At 37.9% G+C, this 18416-nt stretch overlaps 1 protein-coding gene across 1 annotated transcript in view; it reads right to left on the bottom strand.

Moving 5' to 3' along the window:
• Nucleotides 1-15869, bottom strand: part of hnrnpul1l (heterogeneous nuclear ribonucleoprotein U-like 1 like) — a 76718-nt gene extending 60849 nt beyond the window's left edge. Inside the window, exons 1-2 of the mRNA XM_039768243.1 lie at nucleotides 15751-15869; nucleotides 15119-15442 (exon numbers count right to left, since the gene is read on the bottom strand). Coding sequence (XP_039624177.1) covers nucleotides 15119-15362 — 244 coding nt within the window. The 5' untranslated portion in view covers nucleotides 15363-15442; nucleotides 15751-15869. The remainder of the gene's footprint in view (nucleotides 1-15118; nucleotides 15443-15750) is intronic.
• Nucleotides 15870-18416: the final 2547 nt, after the last annotated feature.

Consider the following 18416-nt stretch of genomic DNA (forward strand, 5'->3'; position numbering starts at 1 on the left):
AACACGGCTGCTAGTCGTGAACTGGGCCCTTCGGCCCTTGATTTTTTTTATAAGGGAAACAAAATTACACAAGAAAACCCTTGGATATTGATTCGATAGGAACGGCCTACTCGGAATCACTGTCCGAATAGTAATTATGTGGTGGTGTGGGAGCATTTCTGCTTCTGTCCGTTAACACACAGTCCGTCGTTTCCTCTCACGATCTCTTCTCAACCTTTCTCCAATCTCGCAGGTTGCTTTGTGGCAATCCAAAGAGTAAGTCAATATACACGGAGCAATGGTTATAAAAGGGGGACACATAGGTATTCAGGCTCTTTAAAGCATAAATAGGGATCACTTCACTGACTATGAGATGTGCAGCACTCGCCAGCAACAACGTAACAATAATAATTTCCGGAACGTGCCGTTCATTTTACCCACTGTCGGTCTTTTATTCATATGTTATGTAGGCACGTATCTTATCTTCGGCAATCTCATTCTCTAACCAGGCCTCAAGAGATAACGAGCGTAACACTGTCCACCACCCCTTTCGTTATTCCGGTACATTGTTGACATTCGTGAGTAACAACAACGTACTAAACTGGAAGGTGGTCTATGCATGCGTGGAATTCACGGATAAACAAAGATCAAGATCTAAATGAAGATTATATATAAAGATTAGTTAATTTAAAGCACAACAATTTGTTCAGCTTGAATGTCTGTGTTTTGAGGTGTGACAGTCTTCAGTAGTATAAGCCTGGAGGAGATTCTTAATGCAATGCCTATGTTTTAGCTGTCTCTCTACTGCCATCTAGTGCTTCTTCTAATTCATTTGCGGACAAAAAAAGATCAAGATCCAAATGAAGAAAATATAAAAAAAAATTGTATATATATTTATTTTTTTTTTTATAAAGGGATAAAGAAAAATCAGAATCGGCCAATCAAGTAACAAGAAATCAGAGATCGGTAACAGCTAACTGTACATAATATATAACAAGGCAACTAATCAATAACAAAATTCATTGGCAAGTACAAACCTCAACTGCACAAAATCTGAAACATGCAAATTAAAACAAAGCTGTGTTTATTACTCTCTGATGCGTATTTGAATTGAAACCAGTAAAAGAATTTAACTCTTTTCCTATAACTTTTTTATAAATACATACGCATTCCAAATTTCATAACTACAACACTTCCAAAAAATGTTGGAACAGGCCATTACAAGCCTATAAATATTGTGCAAGGATCAAGAAATTTGTTTTAAAAGGTGACAATTACACTTAGTCATAAAACCAGAAACAATGAAAGACCAAGTCGTTTACAGTCAAAGAAGGGGTTAGGAGCACCACTTTGTGAAAAACTGCATGAATGAGTAACAACTCATTGCTTGTATTGCTATTGCTTGTAAATAACTCATGAAAGAATAAAGTTACGTTAAAACCAGGCACACCATTGTTTTTCTTGTGAAATTCACAATAAGTTTGATGTGTCACATGACCCTCTTCCTATTGAAAAAACAAAAGTTGGATCCAAAATGGCCGACTTCCAAATTGCCACCATGGTCACCACCCATCTTGAAAAGTTTCCCCCCTCACATATACTAATGTGCCACAAACAGGAAGTTAATATCACCAACCATTCCCATTTTATTAAGGTGTATTCATATAAAATGGCCCACCCTGTACTTTCTTTTCGGCCACCTTTTCCCCCCCTTTTTTTGCTAAACTTCAAGTAATATATTGAAATTTCTTGCATCAAACATGTGTACATTTTGGCAACCACAAAGTAATTAACTATTTACATCATTCACCCAGTCATACCCTTGGTTTATTGTATCAGGCATGTCTATCATAGGATACCTCAGTCTCCATGGGAACTGTTTAATCTCACTCCTTAGGTTTATTATATTTGGACTGTACTATTATAAGATCCCAATTTTAACCTTTTTAAACTGCAGCTGCTTTGTGTTTTTTGTTGTGAACGTGCTTTGTCACTCTTGATATGTCAGAGGTCCGGGACTTTGTGAAGTGTAGTATAGCCTTCACTTGGGGGAAAAAATATGGGGGATTAGGGGAGGGGTTTGAAAAAGGGAGCAATGCTAATTTCTTATTTATCCTTTCCACCCCAATAACTAAATGCAAACATAACAATAGACTTCATATTTTTGGGTGTAATGGCTATGGAGCCTAGGTCAAAGCCATCATTATTAACAATTACTACCTTACTACAAATTGCCAAAAAAAAAGTTCAGAAGCAAGGTCTCTATGATGAAACAGTAAATTTTATGAAATGGAATGTCAAAGGTCTCAATCATGAATTAAAGAGAAAAAAGTATTCTCTCACCTAACAGGTCTAAAGGCCCAAGATAGCATTTTTATAGGATACTAGCTTAATAAGCAAGGACCAGTTTCAGTTGAGAAGAGATTGGACTGGCCAAATTTTTCACTTTAGCTATACAAAGAAAACCTAGGAGTGTGAGAATTTTAATATAAAGAACTATTTCACTTGTAGCATCTGATCCTGATATTTTTATTTATTCAGTTTCATTTTGATTCTTGAATAAAAATTAATTTGAACTATGTTTTAATTCCATTTTACTTTTGGATTCTTGTTTTGGATGTGCACCAAACAACTTAGGACAAAATGCCTATCAGACAGCCTTGGTACCACAATCACTCCTAATCCATTAACAGCTGTGTTTGTTGTATTCCCAGATGGGCTTAAAGAGGAGAAGGACAAATTAGAATTGCCTTTACCTCACTACATGTATGCATGACTGGTTTTGCTCAATAGGAAGAATCCCACCCCACTTTTTAAGTCAATGGGTAAACAATTTTCTATACTATTTGAAACTTGAAAAAAAATCTAATTCTCACTTAGATGATCTGTTCACTACTTAAAAATATGGCAGGATCTAATCAATTACATTTTAGAAAAACCTTGTGTACCGCGGAAAAGGATATTAATCCTTCCTTGCTAATTTTAAAGATTAGCTCTAGTTTTCTCTCTCTTGGGTGGGGGTTGAATTTTGGTTTAAGCGTGACTTGATTGAATTGAATGTTACTTACTTTTTAATATATTTTTATTGATTTTATTTTAAAGCATGTCTGAAACATGGAACATACCCAAAGAGGATGTTCATGTAGTACTACGAGACAACACACGTGACATTGCAAAGGCGATGGAAGAATGCAAGACCACAAGTGTGCCATGTATGACTCATACTTTACAGTTTTCCGTGAATGACTGTGTAATATTCCACTGAAGTGCCTCGGATATAACAGTGATCAGCAGAAAAATAGTCAGCCATTTTAAACATTCAAAATTAGCAAACTGTTGACCCAAAACTATACAAACTGGACTTGGTATGCAGTTGAAAATTCTTCAAAAAGATGTTTCAGCGAGATGGAACAGCACATTTCTATATATGTGCAAAGCTTATTGGAGCAGAAGACACACCTTGGAACTTGTGCACAGATTCTGTGTTACCTGCAATCAATACCTAATCAGTGGGGTTTGATCAAGAACATAATCACACTCCTCGCTACATCTCAACAACTGACAAAAGAAATTTGCCAATCTGAAGCCTTGGTTTCTAACTTTATTCCTTCAGTTAATGCATTAAAATGAGTGCTCATACTGACTTCAGAGTCAAAAACCAGTAAAATCTCTTAATGGAGGCCGTAAACAATCGTTTTATTGAGATTTACAAAGAACTCGGGTACATTGTTGCCACTATTGTAGACCCAAGGTACAAGGACCACTATAGGCGCTTTTCCACTGCATAGTACAGCACAGTTCAGTACCGCTTACCTTGGTTCGGCTCAGTTCGGCTCGTTTTGCGTTTCAACTGCAGTTTAGTACCCCTTTAGAGTGGGCAGGATTATTCACGTGTCGTTATAGTTGCGCCGCCTCTACTGCCGTGACACCGTGGAACTTTTACAACAACACGCAGACAACCGACAACACTTTAGCTCGACGACGCGCAAGGGTAAGCGTCTAAAAAAAGCACATCACTAGCTAACTTTTATCAATGTTGCAAAGCATAAAATGAACTTAACTGCCAGTGTAACATTAAAATGCTGATTCTGTATATTACAGATCTTCCACATTTTGCAAAAAAGTCGCCGCAACAGACCATCTGTTTGGACATTTAACAGTGCTTCAGAGTGGTGTGATGTGATTGTTCCTGGTTTTACAAACACTCAGTGGCTGGAGAACTTTCGAATGTCTGAAGAAACATTCATCCACTTATGCAACAAACTGCGTCCAGCGATGGAGAGACGGGACACAAAATTCCGCGTGTGTGTACATTTAAAGAAAAGAATAGCCAGTGACGCAGTAATGACGATTTTCTCCGGCCAATCAGTGACCAGCAGAGTTTACACGTCACGTTTTGGTAACGGTTCGGCGCACTTGGAACCTCGGCTAAGGTGGTACTAAAAAAAGGACCAGGTACCAGGTACTGTTCCCAGTGGAAAACCCCCAAAAGTGAGCTGAACTGAACCGTGTCGTGCCGTACTATGCAGTGGAAAAGCGCCATATTTCAATGCAAACAATATACAAACGACTCACAAGTAGACTGTCCACAACAAATAAAGGGATAGATAGATGGCAGGGGAGAAAAAAAGGCAATCAAATGTACAACAGCAGTTGATGACTTTACCTCACACAAACTTCAGCATCATGTTATTTAAAATACTAATACTGAGGGGACTTTACAGATCTGTTTTTGCTCTGAACTCTTTAGGATCATCCTATACACATTTGTAAATTGTTAAACTGTATTATTAGTTATTATTTAAAGGTCACTCCCCTTTAAAAGATCGCTAGTTTTCATCTAGTGACTGAGTTAACTATAGAATATACTTCTTTCCTTTACATTTTTGCTTGGTGTTTGTTCACTTAGTTTCGTAAATAAAAATTTAAACCAATTTTTTTTAAATGTTATTTTGAAAAATGGCGTCTGCTAAATAAAATTATAATACACAGAAAATACTTAAAGACCACCACAAAGCAACATTTAATACACTTATTTCATTTGTAAAAAACAGTGCTTCTGTTTATTCAATGTGATCATTTTTCTTATGAATATTGTGGTTAGAAAGTGCCAGTAAAGTGAATGCCTCATTTCTCTTTGCATTGCTTTTTGTGAGGAAGTCAATAACGTTTATATCTGACCACTTTATTTTGCGCACTATGCGAATTTTCTGAACTTGATCTTGTGTGTCTCTACATTACTCTATCAACTTCCTTTTGTTGCTCATACCACTGCTTAAGCTAACAAATTGTAAATTTTCCCATTAGCCCCAGTTCATATTCTCCTCCATCCCCCACATGCTTCTGCCATAATCTTTTAACAAAACACTGAACAGAAGGGCCTATTTATATAATCAAAATATACAAAATTCAGGAAGGTGTCAGGGTGGGGCTGTAGGGCATGTGCACATTCATTGGGATTAATAATGGGAAAGTGCATGGAATTTGGTGTACGCAAACATTTCCAGTTTTGAAATGGCACTTTACATTCGTTTTAATGAAACAGCACACTAGCACAACAGAACCTTATTCTGCAGTTCCATTCACCCGGTAGGAGCCTAGATCCTCCATGATACTGTATGCTGAGATTGTTGTAGGAGAGCGAATGCCCTCCAGAATTGTAAGATCTGTTACTAGTTTGTTGCATCCATCTGAGATGAATGTTAACTTTACTTTTAGGGTCTAGGATATTTGTGACAACCTGAGCTGATGTGTTCTCAGCCAGAAAGAACTCTTTGTAGAGGTGAATATGCTCAGCCTGGTACCCTACTGATTCGAACTGGGGGTATGGTTTGGTCAGCATAATCTCTTTCAGTGACAAGAAGGCTGCCCATCTCCTTTTACATACTTTACCCATACCACAAGTGATGCAGCCTCACTAAAGTATTTATAGTGCTGCAAGGTCTCTCTGATGACAAGACACAAGCAGGTTGAATGTACACCGTTAGGCATAACCCCTAAAACTTCCTGGTATGCTTTCAGACAGTATGATGCATTGTCTGCAACCACTGCTAAAACGTCATTAAGATTCAGCTGGTTGTTGTGAAGGGACTGAAGTGTGGCCTGTGAAAAGGTGGAAAAGTTGCAGCTCTTCATAAAGATAACATCTGACAAGCAAACTAATCTGCAAGACGCTAAATCCGGGAACTAAACAGAAAAAACAAGAAACAGTAACCCGCTTTAAAGGGCTTGTTGCATCCGAGGAGATGCCTGCTCTTCTGCTCAGGTTTGTACGTGCCGAGTTTGTAACAGAAGAGTCAAATATGGACCTGGTGTTCCTCCTCACCGTGAGGCAAAACATTTATTAAATCCTGAAACATTGTTGTGAATTTTTAAAAGGGAACCCGTTGATTCGTAAGTCACCAGGATATTGTGTCCTCAATTTTACAGTTAACCTCATGTTTCTTAGTATTTGCAACGTAATTAGGGTATTTGATACTGTTCACTTCAACATTTCTGTCATGTGCAGCTACCTAATTCACATGCCTTGAACGAGAAAACATACAGGAAACGAGTACAAACAGTGGCACAACTAGGTTTCTACAAAGAATTGCGTTCACTTCAAAAACAAAAAACTAGAAAATAGTATCTGAATGATAGAACTACAGATTATTCAATTGCTTAATTGATTGGGAAGTTTTGTAACAGTCACCCCTTCAGTCTCTAAATTCCACACATTTCCATTTTTAAATCTAAAATCTGTTTTTAAGCGTTAATTCCGTGATTCTGTGTTTTCGGATTACTACAACAGGAGTCCACTGGTATAAAATAATCAAATATTGCTTCTTAAATAATAAATATTATTCAATAACCTATTTGTGTATTATCAATCTCCATGCAGACACCTGTCAACTGCAAACTCCAGTCTGGCTTTATGTTTCTGTGTCAGCAGTGGGGGCCTCCTGGCTCTCCTGCCATAGCGTTTCATTTCGTTCAGATATCGACGGATAGTTCGAGCCGACACTGTTTCTCTTCCATCCACGTCCAGGGACATTAGCTACAGTGCCATGTGTTGTGAACTTCTTGATTATGTTGCACACAGTGGACAAAGGAACATGAAGATCTCTGGAGATGGACTTGTAGCCTTGAGATTGTTGATATTTTTCCACAATTTCTGTTCTCTGCTCTTCTTTCTGTTCTCCATGCTTAGACACACAACAGAAAGGTTGAGCCAACTTTTCTCTATTTTAACTGGCTACAGGTGTGATTGCTATATTGCCAACACCTGTGTCTTGTCACAGGTGAGTTCAAACGAGCATCATACGCTTGAAATAAAACGATTTACCCACAATTTTGAGAAGGTGCCAATAATTTTGCCCGGCCAATTTTTGGAGATCTGTGTGACATGTCAGATTTGGCTTTTTTCTCCGTTTTTTTTGTGTTGCTCCAATGCACATAAAGGAAATAAACATGTGTATACCAAAACATTTGTAATTGCAGCAATTTTCTGGGAGAAATGGTGCATTTTCTGGGAAAATTCCAGGGGTGCTGATAATTTCGGCCATAACTGTATAACTCCATTTTAATTAAGTAATATCTAATGTTTAGTAACATCTAATGCTTTAGGCAGATATTGTCTGTATTTAATGCTATATATTCCCCGTAATTCATTTTGAATTTCTATAAAGAGCTATGAGAATAGGAGAGGTGCTATAAAAAGATGGCAAGTAGTACTGGAACTTAAGGAGCAACACCCTGAAAATCTGACAGCCGGAATAGCAAAACTAGCCACATACATTCTGGCTAAAATATTAGAATTATTTATAATCAATTGGTTGATCACCTTAACTCCAATAATTTATTTAACATCTACCGATCTGGCTTTAGGCATTATCATGGTGTTGAGACTGCCCTCCTTAAAGTATTCAATGACATCTCTATTATTAGCGACTCAGGTGGCGCTGCAGTCCTCCTTGACCGGTCCGCTGCCTTTCATACTACTGACCATGAGATATTGCTGTTGCAGCTTGAACATCTTGTTGCACTTAAAGGGGCTGCTCTTAACTGGTTCAAGTCATATCTAACTGGTAGACACTTTTCAGCGACATTAAATTCCACTTTTTTGTCCACTGCTCCTCTTAAATGTGGTGTTCCGCAAGGATCCAGTTTGGGTCCTATTTTGTGCTCTATATACCTTCACCCTATTGGAGTTATTTTTAGGAAATTTGACATTTCTTTTCACTGCTATGCTGATGATACACATGTTTATATTCCTATCTGCAACACTGCAATAAGTCAACTGCACAAGTGTTCATCTGAACTAAGATCCTGGGTGGCTAATAATTTTCTTGATCTGAATCAAAATAAAACAGAGGTGCTTATAGTGGGTCCATCAACTAAAGCCCAAAGAGGTCTTGGACTTCCCGGCTCTTTCTCCGTCTTTTGCAAACCTCAAGTCCACAATCTTGGCGTTATCTTTGACAGTAACCTCTCTTTTGAGAAATAAGTTAATTCTGAAGTCAAGAGTTGCTTTTTCCAGCTTTGTCTATTAGGTAAAATCAAGCCTTTATCTTCTAGATCTCTTAAGAAAGCTACTCATGCTTTTATCTTTTCTCGCCTTGATTACTACGACTCACTGTATTCTGGGATTAGCAAATCCCGGATATGCATGTTACAGTTGGTCCAGAATGCTGCCGCTTGCTTTCTGGTTGGGGCAAGAAAGTCTGATTCCGTTTCTCCAATATTAGCTTCTTTACACTGGCTGCCTGTCAAGTTTTCAAATTGATTTTAAAATCTTGTTGATAGCTTTTAAATCTTTACTTGGGCTTGCATCTGCCTATTTATCCGAATTGTGTGTTTTACACAAGCCATCTAGAGTGCTTAGATCTTTCGGGACCTCATGCATAACGCCGTGCGTAGAATTCGCACTAACACAGGACATAAGCACAAAAGCCGAAATGTGCTTACGCACAGAAAAATCCAGATGCAGGAATCTGTGCGTTCGCCAACTTCCGCTACATAAATCCCAGTCAGCGTGAAAAGTAACGTGCGTGCAGTCCCTCCCCAACTCCTCCCAGAATTATACCTCTTTGAATAGGCAAATCAATATAAATTGCCCTTAAGTCATTTATAGGCAAAGGAAAAACATACTATTTGTTAATTTAAACAGTGGTATAATGAACAAAAGGAAGTTGATCGAGTGACATAGCATGTCGGAGAAACTCGAAAGCTCAAGTTCACAAAGTCGCACAGTGCCAAAATAAAAAAGAAGTTGTCAGATATCAAAGTAGCCATGAAAAGGGAGTCGTAGGCCACCGTCTGAGCCAATTAGGGTACAGACCAAAAAAAAAAAAAAAAAGGGGCACACAGTGGGGAAAAAAGGACGAAATGTCAACTTTAATCTCGAAATTTCCACTTTAACCACATTGTTTATTTTGTCATTAAAGTAGAACATCATAAACTTCATTTTAAAATCACTTAATTTACTAGTTTCTCAAATCCCATCGTAACTAAAGTAGCAAGTTAAATGCTTTGTTTTGTATTTGATCTTCTATGTGCTCTACGTGTGTGTGAATCACTATGTGCTTCCGTTCTCTCTCTTTCTCCGACAGGACACAGAATCCATTACATTCGTGATATTACAGCTCTCTGAATAATTAAAATACTGAGATGTATACGTGATATCATTTTCATGATGATTGGAATGAAAGCATGTTATTAAACATGAGAACACGATGGTGCAGTGATTGTTCTTGTCTTACACGAGATGCTGCTGCGCCATGCGCAACCTTCAATGAAATAATTTATTGTAACAGTACTGTCTCTTTCAAACATACTAAACTCCAATTCCTGTCCGTCCTTTTCTGTCCCCAAATACCCAATCAGCTCTGTAATAGACGTTAAGCCATCTGTAAGCTTACAATGACGATTCTTCAAAACTTTTAAGGAACATTGAAATATCTTCATAGTAGGTGTTTAATTATTCTATCCGTCTATCCTTCCACTGTCACGCCAGCCTCGGTAAATATATAGTGCAAGGCAGGGACAATAGGTGTCCTCACATGTTTAACAACAATACATGTTATTTAAGTTAAAGTTTTATCTGTATAAAACATATTTTGCTGCATTTCATCTTAATGATATCATCATTATATGTAAATACGCATTTTATAAAGTGGCGTAGGTTGTGCAATATTATAACTGTAGTGCAAGATTACAGTGAGGCGATTGTACTTACAAGTACAAACAGTTCTACAAGGTGCAATTGATTGAGTGTGTTTATAGTTCTAGGGATGAAACAGTTTCTGAACCGTGAGGTCCACACAGGAAAGGCTTTGAACCGTTTTGCCGTGGCTGAGGCAGTATGTGCTTGATGCTGTATACCGATAATTCTTTCTGATCAGCTGCTGCTGTGATTCTCCATTCAGATACAGCGATATAAATACTCTGAGTTGTGCAGTGAGAGTAAAATGAAGATGATCCGCTGTGGCAACCCCTAAATGGAGCAGCTGAAAGAAGAAAATGAAGGTGGTGCAGCGAGAGTAACAACGCTAAAGCAGTTATGGTATTTGGAATACTATGGCTTTTCCCTGGACCACTATATTGTTACAGGTTAATTACAATCAGATGCATTACACTAAAACAATATGCGGTTAGTTTCAGTGTATTTATAAAGCCGTGTCAGGAATGTGGTTCTAAGAAATAAAGGGTAAATACACAGGTACAGTAGCACTGCTTTGACACTGGGTCCCACCAGTCTGCAAAACCAAGAGGAGAACTTGCATACGACAGGGTAATAGGTACCATGGAAAAATGTGTGGCTTTACACCAAGCGTAGGTTTTACACATCGTGATTTGAACCTGGAAACATTCTTACGCAACATTTCTGTGCGTACGCACAATTTATACATGAGACCCCTGGTCAGTTGTCTCTTGTTGTCCCTCGTACCAAGTGTAAAACTAAGGGGAGGCAGGGCTTTTGCAGCTGCTGCTGCTGCTCCATGCCTTTGGAACTCTTTCGTCTACAATTGAACTGTTCAAAACAAGATTAAAGACTCGTTTCTATTCACTTGCATTCCGTGACATTCAGTAATACTGATGGTTTCCTCATTGTGATTATGTAATATTACTTCTATTTAATTGTATGTTTTTCTTTTATTCTATTACTGTAAAGCACTTTGACCACAGCATTCCTATGTTGTTTTTAAATGCGCTGTATAAATAAATTTGACATGCACATAAGAATACTGGAATCGGCTCACTTTAACACCAACATGGTCAATTCTTTAATAAACCACTGTAATCTAAACTGCAACAAAATGGAAATCATGCTAATTGGTAGTAAAGCTCCGCTAAAGAAAATTTGCATATTTTCCAATCACTCTTGGTAATTAGATTACACTTTCTTCTGCTAGGAATCTTGGTGTGATTTTTGATTCCATCCATCGATGTCTAGCACATCTTTAGACAGTGGAAGGAAATCGGGATGTTAACTCCAGTCTCAAGTTCTTAAGCAATCACGATCCAAATTTAGTTTAAATTAAAAAAATACAATATTCATCCCTATCTTATTCTACCCACACTAATCACAATAATCTGCTTTCTTAATTACACCGCTGTAACATATCCCATGTTCGCTCTTTCCTCTCATTTTCTAATGCAGAGAAACTTGCTCATGCTTTATAACATCTCACATCAACTACAGAAAATTCCCTACTGCCAGGTACCCTTTCAATAAATCTTTTATCACAGCTCCAGCTGGTTAAACATTCAGCATCGAGTCCTTACATACATACAACAGTGAGTACATTACTGTCACCATCATTTACCTTCACAGGATCAATATCGTTTACAGGATTTAATATACAATTCTTGTACTAACCTGTAAAGCTTTAAATGGTCTTGCAACACACTGCATTGGTAACATTCTCCACCTGTATGCTCCTGCTTGCCCACTAAGGTCCATCAATCCTGGCAATCTCGTTATGCCCAAAAATAGCTTGTGCTCTGGGTTAGAGAGCCTTCAACTATATTAAACCAGACTTTGAACTGAATTTCACTAAATTAGGTCATCCGACGCGTCTTAACAAAAAACGTTGCAATTTGCTCAGAAAGGCATTAACTTACCCTGACTTTTACACTTTTTTTCAGTTTACCCCTCTGTCCAAGTGTTCAGGATGACTTGCATTTGTACTACAAATTATATTCTTTGTGCAAGGTTTTCTTCTTTTATTTTGTATTTTTATTCTGGTATATACAGTCATATGAAAAAGTTTGGGAACCCCCCTCAGCCTGCATAATAACTTACTCTACTTTCCCAAAAAAAAAAAAAAAAAGATAAGTGGTACGTCTTTCATTTCCAAGGAACATCTGAGTACTGAGGTGTTTTCCGAACAAAGATTTTTAGTGAAGCAGCATTTAGTTGTATGAAATTAAATCAAATGTGAAAAACTGACTGTGCAAAAATTTGGGCACCCTTGCAATTTTGCTGATTTGAAATCATGTAACTGATCAATACTGATTACTTGCAACACCAAATTGGTTGGATTAGCTCATTAAGCCTTGAACTTCATAGACAGGTGTGTCCAATCATGAGAAAAGGTATTTAAGGTGGTCAATTGCAAGTTGTGCTCCCTTTGACTCTCCTCTGAAGAGTGACAGCATGGGATCCTCAAAGCAACTCTCAAAAGATCTGAAAACAAAGATTATTCAGTATCATGGTTTAGGGGAAGGCTACAAAAAGCTATGTCAGAGGTTTAAACTGCAGTTTCAATTGTAAGGAATGTAATCAGGAAATGGAAGGCCACAGGCAAAGTTGCTGTTAAACCCAGGTATGGCAGGCCAAGAAAAATACAGGAGCGACATATGTGCAGGATTATGAGAATGGTTACAGACAACCTACAGATCATCTCCAAAGACCTGCAAGAACATCTTGCTGCAGATGGTGCATCTGTACATGGTTCTACAATTCAGCGCAATTTGCACGAAGAACATCTGAATAGCAGGGTGATGAGAATGAAGCCCTTTCTGCAATCACGCCACAAACAGAGTTGCTTGTTGTATGCAAATACTCATTTAAACAAGCCAGATTCATTTTGGAAAAAAGTGCTTGGAACCGATAAGACAAAAATTGACTTCTCTTATCTGGTCATAACAAAAAGCGCTTTGCATGGCGGAAGAACACCACCGCATTCCAAGAAAAACACCTGCTACCTACATCAAATTTGGTGGAGGTTCCATCATGCTGTGGGGCTGTGTGGCTAGTTCAGGGACTGGGGCCCTTGTTAAAGTCGAAGGTTGGATGAATTCAACCCAAAATTAACAAATTCTTCAGGATAATATGCAAGCATCAGTCACAAAGTTGAAGTTACGCAGGGGTTGGATATTCCAACAAGACAATGACCCAAAACACAGTTTGAAATCTACAAAGGCATTCATGCAGAGGGAGAAGTACAATGTTCTGGAATGGCCCTCACAGTCCCCAGACTTGAATATCATTGAAAATCTATGGGATGATTTGAAGCAGGCTGTCCATGCTTGGCAGCCATCAAATTTAACTGGTGAGATTTTGTATGGAAGAATGGTTAAAAATACCTCCATCCAGAATCCAGATACTCAAAGGCTATAGGAGGCATCTAGAGGCTGTTATATTTGCAAAAGGAGGCTCAACTAATTATTGACGTAATATCTCTCTTGGGGTGCCCAAATTTATGCACCTGTCTAATTTTGTTATGATGCATATTGCATATTTTCTGTTAATCCAATAAACTTAATGTCACTGCTGAAATACTACTGTTTCCATAAGCCACGTCATATATTAAAAGGAAGTTACTAGTTTGAAAGCTCAGCCAATGATAAAGATTCAAAGAATTAAGAGGGCTTCCCAAACGTTTTCATAGGACTGTATTAGGTCTTCTTTAAATTCAGAGCTTTGTGCTCCACATATTTCTCTTTAGTTAAGGTTTTAGCAGGATATTATATTGAATTTGTATCCAATGTTGTTTATTCCCCACTGTTCATTTTAAATTCTATAAAGTACTTCAAGCATGGGAAATGTGCAAAATAAATAAAACATACTGTATCTAAGTACTTTTAAGGTGAAACAAACAGCAACTTCAACATTGTGTTCATAAGAAATACTTATGAATGCTTTGAAAACATTTAAATCCTCACTTTAAGACCATTTATGTACCATATTTCATGCAGGAAATTACACTTTCATGATAAAGAGTAAGCCAATTTGGGTTGCCTTATTTCTGCTTGAAGTTGTGCATGCCTCATCAACTGATCCTAGAGGTTCACCTTTCACAAAGCTGGGGGGGGGGTCGTTCAGAGATAGTGACGATTGGTAATATAGGCATGAGGAGCATCATTTTATCCTAATTTGGAGGTTGCTGATCACATTTATTTTTCACATATTTTCTCTTTTTACCAGTACTCTTAGCCCTAAAAGATCAACTCCTACAACGTTAAAATAAGCACGTGGAGTATTTTCTTGGACTATTTCAGGATCAGTGTTTATGAATGTAATTTTTGAACCACTACTAAAGGTTCTAGGCCTCTATCAAAAGACCAATTTTATTACGACCGTGAATATTTTGAATTTTAGCATTTACATTAAAGCACGCATTTTAATATTTGGGATGCTTTAAGTAACTATTCTTATTTATTATGTACTTCTGCCTCTTAAAGAAGATCGTTATAATTGCTATCAACATCGAAAAGTAGGGCAGCTTACCCTAACTCAGTCTTTTTAAATTTCTAAACGGCAAACAAAAAAAACGTAATTCACATTTGAACTGTATCATTTAAAGGAATTCGTTCTTAATTACAATGGCTGTTACATCTTTCTTAAGTTGAAGAGCAGGTTTAAGCAGCAACATCCGGTAATCCTAAAATCAGGAGTTCAAAACTAGCCACGTATAGTTAATACTGTACAGCGCTCACTTGAACACCTGTACTTTCGTTTCTTTGCAAAAATAATTACCAACTTGATTATTCATACACTTGTTGCATCTAACTTTCCACAACAAAATGTAAAAGTTACAAACTTCCTGAATAACTAATAAACTTTACCAAAAACACAACGCCGCCTTAAATAAAAAAAGCTCAACTAACCGGAAAAAAGAGCTCGGATGTACCATTAAATCGAAGCACTCACCTTCTTCTTCGCAGAGAATACCATCTCCTAGGCCGCGGTCGTCATCCTGGTCCTCGCCTTGATAAACCCCTCCGTGGCCTGCCGGCGGGCCTCCCGCTTCACCCCCACCTGAGGCCTCGGCATCAAGGGCCGCCTGGAGACGTTCGGCTAAATCGGCTTTCAATCCGCGGGTATCCAAGCCTCGTTGCTGCAACTCCTCCCTTAGCTCGTTAACCTTCAGCTTTTTCACATCCACCGAACTCATGTTTCTTCCAAACCAAGTGCAGTAATTCTTTTAAATATTAGGGAATGGTGGCGAGTCCTCGTTTTCTTTATAAGTCGCAGCTGATGAAAAATGCAAAAGTAAATATTACTACAAATTGCATCATCTGAACCAGATTTAATGGAGTTTCAAAAATGATTTACATGTGTATGTTTGTATGCCTGACGCGCGTTCCCGTCGTCAGTTTCAATGGAAGTAGGTAAGAGTGCTGCGTGAACGCGCCGACTATTTTCAGTTAGGTAAACGATTATTTTAATTATGTCTGCATTAATTATATATATATATATATAAAGTATGTCTATCTTAAGAAATTTCCATAATGAACATTTTAAAACAAGTATTTGAACCAATATATCATAGAGCAACTTACCTTTCCACTCTGGCTTGGCCTTGTTTATAACCACCACTTATCAATGTCCAACTCCTTTCGCCGCGTACAAAATGGCCGCCTCCGGACTCAAGTTGTTGAAGATTAGACCCACCCTCCTTCTCACTCCTATTGGATCTCACAGCTCGGTCTTACAGTATACGACCCAATGGCGATAAAATGTCAAGGATGCGCGCCAAAGGCTGGCGGTTTCAAAATGATTGACAGCGCTGCAGAGGTGGAGTGAGTGATTGCGTAAACGGGAAATAAGAACACTCTGCGCATCACGTGGGAAATACACCCGGCGAAAGACTTACCTGTGTGGAAGTGCTTGGCTGCAGTATTTTGTACGGTAAAACAGCTAGAAAATGAATTAAATATGAGCAAAAATTACGTTGCGATAGTTTCAGAACTGTTGTCAAATTTCCTTAGTACTAGTTGTATGCACATTCACTTAAATCTAAGCTTTAGGACGACGTATTGAAACTTTTTATTTCTTCTGTGTTAGTTATGTGTCAGTCCATTAGGTTGTATTTTTCAGGGCATTAATTCCAATTTAATCCAAGATACAGATTCGCTATATACAGTAGCTCAATAGTTAGAACAATCCATCCATCCATGCATCCATTTTCCAACCCGCTGAATCCGAACACAGGGTCACGGGGGTCTGCTGGAGCCAATCCCAGCCAACACAGGGCGCCAGGCAGGGCGCCACCCCACCGCAGGACTTGTTAGAACAATCGTAAAGTGTTTTGCTTACATGAATCTATGATTTACACATTTGTGTATTTGCAGTACAGGCCAGGCTTTCATGTGAGGTTGGTGTTTTTGACCAACCTTCTCTATTCTAGTCTGTTGTGCACTTGCCCTCTTAATACCCCTTTCTCACATGTATCCCCCTTCACCCAGTCCACCCACTTTTTCTTTGGTCATACTTTTCTCCTAGGGCTGCCAACTGTCTTACTGTTTAATGATATAAACCTTTTGTAGCAGTTTATCACTATAATTATGATAAGATGGTCACTGGCAAAATAATAACCCATTAAATATTTTGAATATGTCAAGTCTCTTAACTTAACAGACTTCATTCCTTCCATTCTTATTTGGATAACTTAACTGTCGTACACCTGTAAAAATTGATACACATGATAAATTCACTTCTAGTAAAATAAATTATTTTACTCTTTTCAATTTAGTTTATTTGCATTTATCTACATTTTTTTTAATTTTCCACTGAAGCTGTTTTCCTTATTAAATCTGGGTTCTTGGATAAATATGAACAGAAATCTTTACATAGCTTGCAACTGAAATTGAATTTTGTGAGCATTAGCCCCTTAATTGAATCTGTTCTGTCTTTTCAAAAACAAGGATATTTGTTGTTGAAGTAGTTTGTGAACTTTCGGCATAAAGGGTATTCCTGAATTTATGTAAATGAAACAATTATGAAAATATTAAATTACTTGAAGAAGTGACTTATTACTTGATCAACTAATAACTAAAAAGATATTGCATGTACTGTATATGACAGAATAAATGTGATTTTTTTTAAATTAACTGAAACTTTAATAGTTGACTCATTTACAATTATAAATCCATTTTGGAACAATGGGTGGTAATAACAATATTTTCCATTAAAATATTACAAAGCAGTACTTACTCGCACTTAAATACAGTGGGCTGCACCTGGATGTATGAAATTTCTTGTTTGACCAAGCTGCTGAAGGAAGAATCGAAAATAAGATCTCACAGAGAAAACGTGAAATTGCAATTTCTATTATGAATAAACTAGACATTAAGCCTGTTACAGTAACAGGCGCTAGAGCAGTAGTGCATAAACATTAGTAGGAACAGTCTATATTAAATAGCAAGGGACCTTGTATGTGGCCGTAATATGCGTCACTGTATTGTGTGACTTTAATTTTCTCTCTCGATAATACTGGTTTGTGATTCCATAAAATGCCTGTAATTTTGTCTGACAGTAATACAGTGGAACCTCAGTTCATGACCATAATTCGTTCCAAAACTCTGGTTGTAACCCGATTTGGTCGTGAACTGAAGTAATTTCCCCCCATAGGATTGTATGTAAATACAATTAATCTGTTCCAGACCATTTGAACTGTATGTAAATATATATTTTTTTAAGTTTTTAAGCACATAGTTAATTACACCATTGAATGCACAGCGTAATAGTAAACTAAATGTAAAAACATTGAATAACACTAAGAAAACCTTGAACAACAGAGAAAACTAACACTGCAAGAGTTTGCGCTATAGCCTTATGACCCGCCGCTAAAAACACTTTTTTTAATGAGTTTTAAGCACAGGGAAAAAAATGAACATTTGAAAAATCCGTAATTTAATAAACAACCAAGAAAAGTAACATTGCAACAATGCACGCGCGGGCCTGTATGTGTGTGTCTCTCTCTTGCGGGCCTGCATGTGTGTGTGTGTGTATCTGTCAATCGCGTGTGTGTCTCTTTTAAGTGCGCGCCTCTGTGTCTGTGTATCTGTGTGTGTCTCTCTTGCCTGTGTGTGTGTGTGTCTGTCTGTCTCTCTTGCGCTCGCCTGTGTGTGTGTGTCTGTTTGTCTTGCGCGCATGCCTGCGTATGTGTCTGTCTCGCACGTGCCTGCGTGTGTGTTTCTGTCTCGCGCGCACCTGTGTGTGTGTG

This window comes from Polypterus senegalus, chromosome 11, assembly GCF_016835505.1.
Source record: "Polypterus senegalus isolate Bchr_013 chromosome 11, ASM1683550v1, whole genome shotgun sequence".
NCBI lineage: Eukaryota > Metazoa > Chordata > Cladistia > Polypteriformes > Polypteridae > Polypterus > Polypterus senegalus.